At 42.8% G+C, this 13,756-nt stretch overlaps 1 protein-coding gene across 1 annotated transcript; it reads right to left on the bottom strand.

Moving 5' to 3' along the window:
- Positions 1-727: 727 nt before the first annotated feature.
- On the bottom strand, positions 728-5,587 carry MRGBP (MRG domain binding protein). The gene is made up of 5 exons (XM_005146847.3): positions 5,365-5,587; positions 4,770-4,891; positions 4,175-4,256; positions 3,189-3,263; positions 728-2,179 (listed from the first exon to the last, which is right to left on the bottom strand). The coding sequence occupies exons 1-5, from the start codon at positions 5,585-5,587 to the stop codon at positions 1,989-1,991; spliced, it is 693 nt and encodes a 230-aa protein (XP_005146904.3). The 3' UTR covers positions 728-1,988.
- Positions 5,588-13,756: the final 8,169 nt, after the last annotated feature.

Here is a 13,756-nt window from a genome sequence, read left to right as displayed (position 1 = left end):
GCAATATTCCTCTCACAGAAGAATTAATACAGGAACAACCTTCCCAAGAAGCCAAGAGTTGGTGCGAGGGAAAGGAAGGGAGGAGCAGCATCACCCGGGTCATTTAAAGCACGCGCAGTTGCCCAATACCTAACTTCTCAACCAAGCAACTCCTAAAATACCTGTGTCACTGGATTGACCGTGAAATCCCAAATGGGCTTTCAGGGATTGCACCACTACATGTTAATGTCGACACAAACCTAGCTATGAAAACAATTTATGTGTGTGTATATAAACTGACTAGAATCCCCTGGATGCAAAGGATTTACCCCCAAGGCTGTGAGGTTTGTAAGTTACAAAAACTGCACTTTATGGCCAAGATCCATGTAGATCATGACAAAGTAACCAGCACTTTGGAAACAGCTCCCAGCACTCACTCTGACGCGAACTTTATGCCCCACTATTTCATACCTTAAACCAGTGAGCTTGCATCAGGCTGTAAGCAGTTACAGTGGGCATCCTGATAAGAGTTCTGACCTTCTAATGCCATGCTTCATAACTGCTTCTTGCTAGTTAGAACAGAAAACATCCTCTAGTTTGGAAGCTCAGAACAACCTGACTCTCAAGCTCAGCAGGCAAGGATTATCAAGTGTCTTCTAGAAATAACAGGGCAGTAGTCCGTAAGTGCAGGCAAAGTTAGTAAAACCAATTTCACTAAAGCCACAAGGTGTCTCAATAACTTCCAAACCAAGTTGGACCAAGTTTTAATCAAGTTGCACAACAATTACCATTTAGTAAAATAAAAACAAGTCAAATTTATTCTTGGTATAAAACAAGTGAAGCAAATAAGGCAGACCAGAACTTGGCTACGTACCTAGAATACAAGCAAAAACTAGCAGATTCCCAGTTTCTCACTTTGAAGGCAATACTGACGCATCAAGAAGTAATACTTCTTGTTAGTAACTGGTAGTTAATATGGTGAAACAAATACAGTAACTTGTCAGTCTACTTTGTTCACCATTTAATACGTTTGTTGACTGTGGTCCATCTTTGCACAACACAAAAATAAGAACTTCATCAAATCTGAATATTCTAGCATATAAAAGAGAAGCATTACAATGTCAGGAAGATTCTGAAGTTTTACAACAAAAGTAACATTTTGGAATATCAATTCCATTAACACGTACTAAAACTGCTTTAAAAAAACAATAAATAATGAAGTACAAACCTCTCTGTTACATTCTACTGTGTTATAAATGGATGAAGCAACACCTCCAGGTTCAGCAGATCCCCTACAGGTGACATTGGGGTATTTTATTTAGGACAGTTATTCTACCTGGGGGCATTATTTTCACTTCCCTTTGGGATATAAACTTACAAAGATTGAAAAACGTTACATCTCTAAGGGTGAAAGAAGTAAAGGTTCCTCCAGCAAATGGAACGAGAGAATACAGTGAGAATAACTCAGTGGTTATATGGATTTAGGATTTTGGTTTCACTGAACCAACGAAGTCAGGCATTTGATGCAAACACTATGTTAGCATTAACTAAAATGTCCAAACGTTACCCTAAGAGGGTCTGTAAGATTCAAAGCAACAAAGCAAAGGCAGGAAAAACTACCCCAAATTTACAGGAACAACCTTTGCTTTTCAGGAACCGAGGCTCCGTGTTTCACTGAGCACTTGCTGGAGGAACCATGCTGACACAGGGTGTGTTACCCGTTTGAAATGCAGCCACAGGAACTGTTACATGTTCATGATCTCTGGACACTGCCAGCTTTCCCTCCCAGTGCCCTGAGAAGGTAACTGTCACTCAGCCACTCACTGCTGAGCAGAGAACACATCAGGAACACCTGAGTCATTTGATTATCAAGCCAATGTGCAGACTCTTCAAATACCTGGCTTTTTTTCCCCCCTCCTCCAAAAGTTTATGTAGTGAGTATCCTGCTACTCGTTTTTACTGTTCCCTCCTCGTGTTCCAGTTTTGACTTCTCTCTTTCACAGCTTGCTTCATGTTCTGCGCCGCTTTGCAGCACTGGGGCTGGAAGGATTACTGTTCGCGTTTAAGACCTTTTCAGTGACTCTGCTGCGCTTCCTCTTATCAGATCCTTCTTTGGATCCAGGATCTGATGAAGTTTTCTCTTTCTCTTTGCTGCTTGGTTTTTCAGTTGTTTTTCCTAAACTTCCAGAGGGTGCAAAAACTGAAATAGGATCAAAGTAATGATTCCAGATCAGAGTCATACACATAGGCAAACAAGAAGTGACATCAAACTTCTTTATATTACATCAAACTTTCCAAACCAAGCAATTCTCAGCATAATTAACCACCGTTTAAATATGACTTTAATGTTTCAAGGAAAAATCTTCTGTAAGAAAGGCACATCTTGCTTTTATTATTTGCTTTAAAGACAGGCAAAAAATGAAATTCAGTAAGTGGAATTAAACAGCACTTGAAATACTGAAGAGGAACACTTACAGAACAGAGGATCGATCTATGAGATTTATCATCAGCAGAAGTCAATACATTTGGTATTACAGATTTTAAAGCTGAACACCCAGAATATGAAATTTAATATATTTCTTTTTAAAATACATTCTTAAATCTTTTATTACACTCAATCTTAAAACACCACTTATTCTGTGATATAAATATTATAAAGTTATATAGTTAACAGTTAGCTTGGCCTGTTAAGGGAAATAGCAGGATCTCTACTTGTTCACATTTGACCTTGTTCTACAGCAAAGTATTAGGAAAATAAGCCTTAGATTTGTAAGAAGCAAGATAATGCAAATAAGATAAAACCCCACTCTCCCCACCCTCCCAGTTAAGCATCGCTTTTGATTTATAGGCCCATGTTTTTCCCCATGACTACAAAGATCCTAACACAGAGTATTTCAGTCTCAGCTTTCAGAGATCCTTCGATTACTTCAGGCTCCCAGGGTTTTGTTAAGTACATACTGAAACCAAATCTATACAACTTTGCACATATGAATTAGGAGCAAAGGAGAAATCTTTCAAAGTATCAGATACGGGCAACTGCTTATTCTGTGCATTCTGGAATTAGTCTAGTTCTTGGCACAAGCATATGCTAAGTCTGAATACAAATCACAAAGTACATTGGATTTGGGATTTACATTTTGACATTAATTTCTCAAGAGTTACAGTTGGTTTTTAATCTCGTATTACACAGTAGAGAGTTACAAATTTACCTTCTTCTGGACCTGCATGTGTTTCCATCTCTTCTTTTATTTCCTCTTTTACTTCTTCTTCTATCATTACTTTTCCTACAGAAAGGATTGTTAGCAATGGTTAGACTTAAGGAACCAAGTAGTTCTTTCCGGATTAGTAGCCTCAGTGTATGTACATGGTGTTAACAAACACTCAGTGCAACATTCAGCAGTGATTTAGAAAGATTCCTCAGCACTGTACCAGAAAAATACAGCTAACAAATATAGAGAATAGAGTCCAGCCATACTGAAGCACTAAAGATAATGTCTCATGTCGGGCAGTTCCATTGATATTAACAAGAAGCAAGCAAAATGCTAAACAGACAAAACATATTGTAGTGTCCTAGCTGTACTGTGATTTTTATGCTGAATTTTTAGTGTAAAGTTTACTGTAACCTAATAGTAAAGCTGTAGTCTAAACCATCCCTCAGACTCCTTTGGTGATGCTTGAACTTTGTAGCTCCTACCCTGGATAACAGTACCAAGCAACACATGTACTGCTAAACTTTGGAAATCCAGCTCTCACTGCTCAACCTAAGGCTTCTGTCAAACTGCTGCACGTTAGATTAGGCAATACAGACAGGCCTATCATGAGTGAGAGAGATCTGAAGAGTGAGGAGTTGAATCCCAAGAAGGTAAAACTACTGAGAGATGATTTCACAGCGCAATGAATTACATTTTGCCTTTCACTCTGCAAATGAACATCAGTGAAGCATCTTTTGTGCGTACCCAGGAGAAGCTAAATGTAAATGGTATAAACAGAACGTGTTTGTGATACATTAGCTTCCCATCTACACTACACTCAAGAACACAGAAATACTGTGTGGCACCTCTCCAAAGGTCTCTATCTCATACTAGCCTGTCTGCTTCAGTGGTCCTTCACAGAAGCTGGGAATATGAATGGCACGAGCACTGTGATCCTTTCCGGTCCAAGCAACCAAGAATAAGAGCCTCCTATGACATCTTACCTTCTCTCACCTCTTGAATCATTTCATCAGGAAGAGCAAAATTCTTCTCTATATTAGGGAATGGAAGAATCTCAGATTCGTGCTGAGAAGGAAAAGAAAGGTCTCTATGAATGACTTTGGTAACAAATTTAACTTGGATTTCGAAGTGCAACCTCAAGTTCTATTTCATGTGTAACTAGTAGCTAAATAATTCCTAACAGGACACTTCAGACATTAGAGATCAGGAGGCTCTTGGTGTCAAAGTTATCATTAAGGTTAAGATACTTGAGATAATTTCTGGACCCCAAACAGGGCAAATTCTTATGCAAACACTCTATAACCTCCTTATTTGATATTTACCCATGCAAACATTTGCTGGATCAGCACTTAGGCAACTTTAATAAAGTCACAACACAATATGGACAACAAAACAAGACACAAATCGGTGCTGGTTTTATTGTCTCCCACCTAATGTACTTTGATACAGGGAAAACCCCATCGAACACTGGACAACACGTAATTCTTAGCTGGTATGCCAGGCCCAGTGATTCTGGCCTACTGAAACTGTCGAACTGTAAGGAATAAGAACGTGGCTGCATCCCCCCTTTATACTCACAAGAGCCTGCATGTCATACATGGTGCTCAGGTGATCCCAGATCACTTTGGATGAAATCTGCCGTCCAATATTCTGACTGAATTTATCCCGGATGCAAATCATGTGGAAATGGCGATTCACACCTGGGGAAAGAACTCAATGCCATTAACGCTACTTTCTTTATGCCACATAATCATAAAACCCCCTCCCATCCTATTGTTACAAGGAAGTCATAACATTATAGAAGAAACGTGTGGCAACACGGGGAGCTCTGGGGGCTGGCATCTCACCCTCCATTACAGGTGCTGCTCTGCAGCGGGGCTGAAGGTGCCCCACTGGGTAACGCTGATACAGCCGCAACCAGAGCTTTTAGAGGCGCTGGGTGAACGACAGCCGAGGTTAATAACGCATAAGAACGGCAATGGCGGAGGGAGCGATGCGGGCAGCTCCGTGCCCCGGTGGGGCAGCGGCAGGACACAGCACCGCCTTCCCCACAAGCCCCGGGGCCCTCGGCCAGCAGCCGCAGCGGATCCGGGCCTAAAGCACCACCCCTTGACCGGCTCCTGGCTCTCCTCCCCGGCTAGCGCCGCTACTCGAGGCCGCGGCCTGCTCTCACCTACGGGCTTGTGGCCCAGCATGGCGTGGAAGAGGCAAACCTCCACTTCAGGGCTCCACACCACCACCGCCTCCTCCGCCGGCACGCCGGGCTCCGGAGCGGCGGCCGCTGCCGCGGCGGCGGCTGCAACGGCGGCGGCGACCGCAGCGGCGGCCCCAGGCCCGGCCGCGGGCAGCGGCGGCTTCTCCACAGCGGCCGCCGAGCCTCCCTCCGCCTCGCCCATGGCCGCGCCGCCCGCAGCGGCTCCTGCCGGCCGGGAGGGACGGGCCCGTTCCGGTGCCTTCCCCGCAGCGAGGGGAGGCTCCGGGGGGGAGGTTCCCTCGGGTTTGGGCGGGGGCTGAGCGCGGAGCCCGTCCCCGGAGGGCCGGTTCAAGGCCGCAGGGTCGCTCGGGGGGGGAGTCGGTACCCACCGCTACCAAGGTTAAGGGGTTCTAGGGCCAGTCTTGGGGCAGCGCGATAGGACATCACTGGTGGCCCCCGGCGGACCCTTCTGCTGCTGCTGACATGAACGGAGGGGTGGGAAGGTGGCACTGGGAGGGCAGAGCCCCAGCACTCACACCCCCCCCCCCCCCCCCCCGGCTCAAGTTGTGGCTGCCCCATCCCTGGTAGTGCTCAAGGCCAGGTTGGACACAGGGGCTTGGAGCAGCTGCTCCAGTGGAAGGGGTCCGTGCCCATGGCAGGGGTTGGAGCTGGGGGAGCTTTAAGGTCCCTTCCAACCCAAACCAGTCTGATTCTGGGATTCTAAGTTGCTGCCAAGATGGAAGAGTGTGATGGGGAAGGGTCCGAGCACCTCAGATCCCCCAAACTGCTGGTCCTTGTCACAACAGCATCCTTTATATGAACCTGACGTTGAAGCCTAACAAATAACTTCGCCTGATGAGTTTAAATAAACGCACAACCCACCAGCTTTGCCCGTCATGTAGAAAAACACTTTGTTCAGGAAGGAGAATGTATCTCCCTTGGTGACAGGGTTTTTGCTTTGTTAGGTATAATTAGACACAGGCATGAAACAGGACTCGAGTTGCTGAGGTGATCAGGTTTTCCTATTGCTCGCTCCTCACTTGAAATCTTAATCCTTTTTGTGATATTGAAATCATTTCAATAGCAAATAACAATGATATCATACACTGTTCTGAGTGAATAATAAAGTGGGGGCAAAAGCTCATGAGCAGAGATATTATTTTCATGCAAATTATGCAAATAATGAAAAGCAGGAAAGGAAAGATTACGATTTTCTGAAATGGAAAACTTTCTGTACCTTTGATACCCAAAGAATTACCTTGACTCGTACCATTCTTTTGGGCTTGATGTAATGTTTTTACCCAAAACAGATTAATCTAATGTGAGTTAACCCATTTCAAATTGAACTGAAATTCACACGTGAGCCCCAAACCTCACGTGTGAAGCCTGGTGAAGTCTGGCAGTGCAGATCCTGGGTATGGATGCCTGGATGCACATCCTCATTTCCAGCAGGGTTCAGGCTACCCTCTTGAATGGAAGAGACTCTTTCACACCACTCTGGTTTAGGCACTGTTGGAATTTCCCAGGAATAACTGTTCCTGTGAGAGCTCCATTCAGAGTGATGGAGATCTCGATGGAATGACTTTACTGCATCAAAACTATAGGAATCTCTGGAAGCATTTCCTCTGCTTGCTGTCCTGGTTGCTCTGAACCTGTTTTACACAGCTCAGGCCTCACACATTTTGAGCCAAAATTAGCTATCAACAGGATTCTGCCCATAACAAATACAAGCATCCATCCTTTTCCAGTTAAACCCAGCCCTAAATCCAGTGTGGATCTCAGACCTCTTTAATCTCCCAATGTTCATTTGATCTATACTCTTACCTAGTCTTCAGCTGCTCCCAAAAGAGAGGGTTGTGATTTCCTGTGATGCCTGCACAGCAGGAGTAAATGAGCTCCTGAACAACTAAATTCCTGTTTTCATACCTGTTTCTAGGCATAGAAACAAGAAGCAAATAAATGACAGAGGAGAATATCTGTTCCCCTCTAGAATAGGTTTCAAAGTTCTGCAGGAGTGGGTTTTATGTATTATTATCTTTAAGTCTGTGCAAAACACTGAGCCTCAGTTCTCTCATCTGTCACATTAGGCTTCTACTTAAAGACTATCATCAAGAGGGAATAACCGTGTCGACTCCGATAGCAATTTTGATGTCATTAAGTTCTGATGACTAAAAGAAGTAGTATGTGAAACAGAACATGAAAAAACATACGGCTACCTCTGAAAGTACAATAGAATAGGAAAATAATTCAGTAGAATAAGGTTAATTCAACAGGAAGAATACATGCATAAACTGGCTGCTATTTTGTTTCAACCACCAGTAATTACATTTCCCTGTGTCTGAATTTGTCTCATTCGATGCCTCTAGGAAACATATGGAAGCCTGTAAAAGTGCCACATACAGCCTCTACCTGGAGTCAGACCAGTGCTAATTCTTCATCTCTTTAAGCTCCAGAGGGGGTTTTTTCACCCTCACAGAACATGTTTTTCAGATCCTGAAAATTTACCCTCCTCTGGTTCAAGTTTAAATGTTCCTTTTGGTTTTAAGCAGATATTGGCTGTGTCAGATGCACAATTGGGTTCCTCTCTTTTCCTTCCCACTCTTCAGGCTGCTTTCAGCCCTACAAACACATCTGCCTCTTGGACCAACTAAGGGTGCTCAGTCCTTTGCTGGATCAGGTTGTGTCCCTCGGAGAGACAATCTGAGATTTCATCAGACATTGCAACAACTGAGAAATAATGCCTAGCATTTGGCATCCTCCCTTAGAAGCGTTGGGTTTCTGGGATGAGCAATATGACTATGACTATTTCTGTCATTATTTTAGAACACCATGTGTTAGTGCCCTTAAAGTAAAAGCTTCATTCCAAATCCTGGAGAATTTCTGCTATGCCACATGAACGGTTGTAAAAGAATATCATCTGCATACTTTCACATTAAAACCAATCACTTAAACTTGGCTGGGGGGTTTGAGGGCATATTTGACATAGAATCTAACAGGATTTTGCTTTCATAGGTAAATAAAACCTCCTGAGACCCCCAGATTGCATTCCCAGCTTTACAGAGACATGCTTTTCTCCCTGTTAAACCTGTCAAGGAGGAAGAATCAGAAAGATCTATTTGTCGTTAGAGCCTTATCACACAACCCTTAAGAGCAGCATTGCCTCTTCCAGGGGCTGGCAAGGAGATATTTCCTTGCTTGCTTCCAGTTACCTACATTCTCAGCAGAAGAGAGTGCTGGAGTATTTTAAACAAGAACATTGAACAGAGGGGTTTGCTCTCAGATTTGGCCTATGTGGCTTCTTGAAAGGGCAAAAATAGAGAAGTTAATTCAAAATCGGGGGGGATGTAGAGCAGCAAAGAGGAGGGAGGCAGCTGTCAGCCAGCAGTTATGTTCTGGTTGCTAAGACATATGCTCTCGAGCTGAACTTTTCCCTTGTGATCAGTTGTGCTTTCTCCCAGCGGAGAGAGGCTACATACTAGATGGGCATCAGATGGCAAGCCTTAGAAAAATGGATTGAAAACCGTGCAAATAATCATCTCTAAGCACGCACAGAGGCTGTTCATTACCTCTGCTGTGCACTTTTAAGATATCCCAGTGCAGAGTGGGGACGGGAGAAGGAAAAGACATCTTACTGATGTTGCAGTTTAGTAAATCCATTATATCCCAGGCTTACAAAGAAGCATAAAGAACCAGTGGATTCGGAATGAATCAGTTCAAGAATTGGTTCAGGAATCCCTGGTCAACATCAGAAGACCACAGCATGCTTTACTGAAGGTGGTTCCTATTGAGAGTGGCTAACGTGCCTGCCAAACTATAGTGCTAGCCCAGCTGGTCAGAAAATCAGGAAGAGATTCCTTTCCTTGCCAGTTCCAGTGTTGTGATCGGGATTGCCCAGATCATCATTTTAAACTGAAAATACTGCTTTTTATGATAAATAATATATAATAAAATGAAACAGAAAGGACCTCCAGAAGGAAAGCAGAGGAGCACTAAGCCTGCCGAGCTGACTTTAAAATGACAACCGTGCTCAGCCTTTCACTCTGGCGGAGGGTGGCAGCAGATTTTCATGAAGTACATGTGCTCCTTTAAGCACATACAAACCTTGGCAAAACTATGCAAGGTAGGGGCTTGGAAGAGCCTGTTAGCACCCTGCTTTTGCATTTCAGCTCTGACTACCCGGGGGTATTCACAAGTAGCCTTCAGCATCATCATCCTTTAGGCTCCAACACTTAGGTGACATTAAAGATTGCTTCCTAGTCCTGGGGCGTGGGGCAATCTGGCCTAGTGGAAGGTGTCCCTTTCCCATGGCAGGGTTGGAATGAGATGGACTTAAGGTGCTATCCAACCCAAACCATTCTATAATTCTATGATGAACTCTATGCATTGGCAATAGATGATGAGTTAGGAACAAACTGCAGCCGGGCAAAGCTACTGTTATAGAAAGCTATGAAACCAACAGGTTAGTTTGAGATTTTGCTTGCAATGATGATAAGTCAATAGCACCATCCAGGCCTAAGTACTTGTAAAGAGTGTCTCAACTTGTCTGATGTATAGAAATAAGTCTAGATTCAGCATGTCTCTGAAACAAGTGTCCATGAGGTGCTAATAACAGTCTGTTTTCTTCCCCATTGCTGATGGAAAAGAGGCCTATCCTGTCTCTTGTTTTGTTTTACAAACACTTCTGTTCTGATTCCATGATTTCAAGCCTCCATTTGATTTACAGAACCAAATCAGAGCTCTGTAATTCCAGGTTTATCCTTATGTGCAAAGAATATAATTACTCTCAGTAGGGAATGCTTAATAAACCATCCTATGATGGAGCTTTATCTTTGAGCCAAATTCCTCACTGTGTGTGAAATCCATCACAAAGAGAACAAATTAGATTCTCAGAAATCACCACTGTATTTGCAGTGTTCTATTGGTAGAAGATGCTCTTAACACTTGTCAGGTTTTCAACCAGACAGATGCTACTGACGTGGATCAGGAGGAACTGTGGTGTTGCCAAAAGTCTCTGAGTTTTGTCCTTCACCATTTTCAATGAATCCACTTCATTAATCCTAAAATAGAACCACTAAAAAAAAAAGAAACTAGAAAAAAAACAGTTTTCTTAGGCTTAAGTGTTAATCAAAGGGGGAAAATACCATTGATTTCAGTGAAGGTGTTATTTCCTATAGACTGCAATCTTGTTTCTGTTTATTTGACAGTTTATGAGACACCTGGAAGAGGAGACAGGAGACAGTTGGTTGCTATAATTCAGGCCTGTGACTCTTCTTTTCTTTGCTTTAACTTACAGCATGTATTTCAAAGCCAGTTATTCCCTCTAAACCAGCACAAAAACACGGAAGTAACTATATTGTTAATTTAAAGTATTTGGATTAGATCTGAAGCATGGAAATGTTTGCATCTTCATAGCCAACAAAATGTCAGTTTTCACCATGTGCATGCCTAGGGCATCTCAGGGGGAAGAAAACCCCCTCAAATAAATAAACAGGTTTAAAGAAAAGCTGCAGACAACACTGTCATGACTGACATCACTATTTGAGAATATAAATGTATACATACACACATAAAGTCTGTTCCTGCAAAAAAGGAACAAAGGAACAGATACAGCTAATGATATTACCAAGGTAATGTGTGCAATTCTCTTTGTGACAGACTCATACACTCAGCCACTCTTTGTTTCCTGATTCATCAGGCAGATCTTTATTTCAATGCATTGCTCTTTGTGCACCATAACTCATATATATAAACCGTGCAGAGGTGATACAAGTTGATGTAAAAGTCAATGATGCCAATGGGCTATTGCTGTGTGTCACCTTCACAACAGACTTCAGTGCATAACCCTGCCCACTGGATCAGCAGCTCTCTACTACACTCCAAACTTCTGATCACTGCCTTCTGCACTGTTTCCTACTAGGAGCACCTCCTAACTGGACTCTTGTGTTGGAGGAAGTTACAATGGATTGATACAGGCCAATGTGTCCTACCACTAAGATCACTGTCCATGCTGAAACTACTGGTCCTGCTTTATCCCTTAGTTATTTCACTGAGCAGCTTCTACCCCAAAGTTGCTATCCCAATCTAGCAGAAGTGAGCATTCACTCCAGACTCCAACTCAGATCCTATCAGAATGCATTCCTTGCTTGGTCAGGCCTGTAAGCAATTTTACATATGTATTATAATTCCCATCTGAACACATATGTTAGAGTATTCTCAGGCCAGCTGTGATACACAGACCTCTCACTTAGAATAGCCTCTTTTTTTTCCCCCTGAAATCGAAGAAACTGAAAACTTGCACATTTAAATAGATTTTATCTCTGCATTTTTTTGAGTAATCTTCCTCCCTTCGCAGAATGGATAACAGCCTTCAACACTTCCCATTTCCTCAACTGCATCAGCTCCTTAGGAGCGGGATTTCATTTTCACATGAATCCTATGGCAGGGCAACCTGATGGACCTAAATTCAAGGAAATTACAGAAAATTGAAAGAGAGCAGATGCCATTGTAAGTGATGGCAGGGCAGTGCTATTGCTATCGTCTGCTTTGCATAATCACGTTAGTGACAAAGCCCGTTAGCAGATTTCACAGCTTGTCCCATCAAGCTGCAGCAATAAGCTTTTTAGAAAGACAGAGCTTTTCCTATTCAGGATTTTCCAATTGCCTCAGCCATTCATGCTGCTCTTATGCTCCTTGAGACAATTTCAGAGGCAGAGTATCCCATTTGGGCTTGATGATCTTAAAGGTCTTTCCAACCTAAATTGGTCTATGATTCTATGGAATTTAAGTGACTTTCTAAATGGTAGGAAGGCCCCTATTTCTTTCACAATAGATAAATATGTTAGAAACTTACAAATAAAATAGCTGTTTGATTTTATCATGTGTGCTGGGGAACACACTTTTAAAAGCTTGCTAACTGTTTCTTTATAGTTTGGCACAGGAAGGTGAAGAAAGAGAGGCTGATGCTCAGGTGCGTGTAATGCTTTGGCTGGCTTTGGATCCCACCTACACATCCCAGTGCTGTTGAGTCACATCCTCCAGCCCATGTAAGAGTAATCAAATGTCTCTTCCTCTTACCCCATTCTTAAAACTGTCTCTGCTGATCTGAATTACTCACACTTCCATTCCCATTAGAAAGGGACCTTCACTGTGCGAAGGAAATGCTGATACAGAAGATACTGATGTCTGGGGGGGTCTTTCTCCTGATCTTAAATTCACCCCTTAGAAAGCCATTAACACTGGAGGTAGAGAGGTAGCATTTGCTACAGATTGTTCTCTTAGAGTTGGAGAAGTAATTTAAGGCTATCCTGGGGAATATCAGAGCTCTGTGATTCCCCAAACACTTTATACCTGTCAATCTTAGCCCTCCGATGTCCTTTAGCACACAAGAGATGCTATTATGTGGTCTAAAGAATCAGTGAAGAAAAAGATCCTCCTTTTTTCTAGTCTTTCACTGACTAGTGTTCATATTTACCAAGGTGTCTCAGGAGGTTGGAACTGCATGATCTTATGGTCCTTTCCAACCCTATTTATTCAATGATTCTATGACCTGGCTGGATGGGGTGGAGGCAAAGCTGACCCTTCATTCCCACAAAATCAATGCATTTGTTAAGTACCAACTTCATCCTGGTTGAGGGATGATTTATAGCTCACATGTCTCAAATCAGCTATCTGTGTGCTTCGGATTTTAGAGCCTGTATATATGTGAAAGGAAATCTGATTTCTTTAATGTATATTTGCTCAACTTACTAAACCTCAGAGCTAACTCCAGGTGTTTCAGAACCCAGCTCTTTTCCAGCTCTCTTTGGTGCTATGAGATATCAAAACCTCCAAAAACTAAGTAGAAGATTCTTCTTGCAACAACTTCAGGAGCACTACATCAGGCCCAGGGTTCACCAGCAGCCCTGAGGTAGGAGGTGTTCAATCACATTTCTGATTACAGAAGGTTTTCCTTTTCCACTCAGCCTTGGAAGCAGGCGAGAGTTCATTTGGAATCCACCCACACCTTCCCGTACAAGGGATTACAATGGACTTTAAGAAAACCATAAGAATAAAAGGAAAACAAAATCAGTTTTGCCTTAAGAGGAGGAAATTTGGGGCTCAGGTGAACTATTGTGGGTCCTATTAACGTTGCACACCAGAACCCTGTGCTTATGCGATGATAATAAATACTTACTTGTTTAAGAGGATGGCTTTATTCCCAGTGTTTTATTTCCCCTCCCTGTAAGCTATTACCTGAAGTGCTCTCAGCTTTCGGTGCTGTGAAACATAATCATCCTCATTCTTTCATTTGAATGACTAAGTCTACACTAGAAAATATCTACAATTGTGGTCGCTTTTGGAAGAGAACTTGTATCTACCAATGTTTGGATGC

This window comes from Melopsittacus undulatus, chromosome 10, assembly GCF_012275295.1.
Source record: "Melopsittacus undulatus isolate bMelUnd1 chromosome 10, bMelUnd1.mat.Z, whole genome shotgun sequence".
NCBI classification, from domain to species: domain Eukaryota; kingdom Metazoa; phylum Chordata; class Aves; order Psittaciformes; family Psittaculidae; genus Melopsittacus; species Melopsittacus undulatus.
Note: the sequence above shows the minus strand (reverse complement) of the source record. Positions and strands in the feature narration are given on the sequence as shown.

Coding starts and splice junctions, on each gene's coding strand:
- MRGBP (XM_005146847.3), bottom strand. CDS start 5,587: ATGGGCGAGGCGGAGGGAGGCTCGGCGGCCGCTGTGGAGAAGCCGCCG. Junction 4,892..5,364: donor GCTGGGCCACAAGCCCGTAG/GTGAGAGCAGGC, acceptor TTCTTTCCCCAG/GTGTGAATCGCCATTTCCAC. Junction 2,180..3,188: donor ACATGCAGGTCCAGAAGAAG/GTAAATTTGTAA, acceptor ATCCTATTTCAG/TTTTTGCACCCTCTGGAAGT.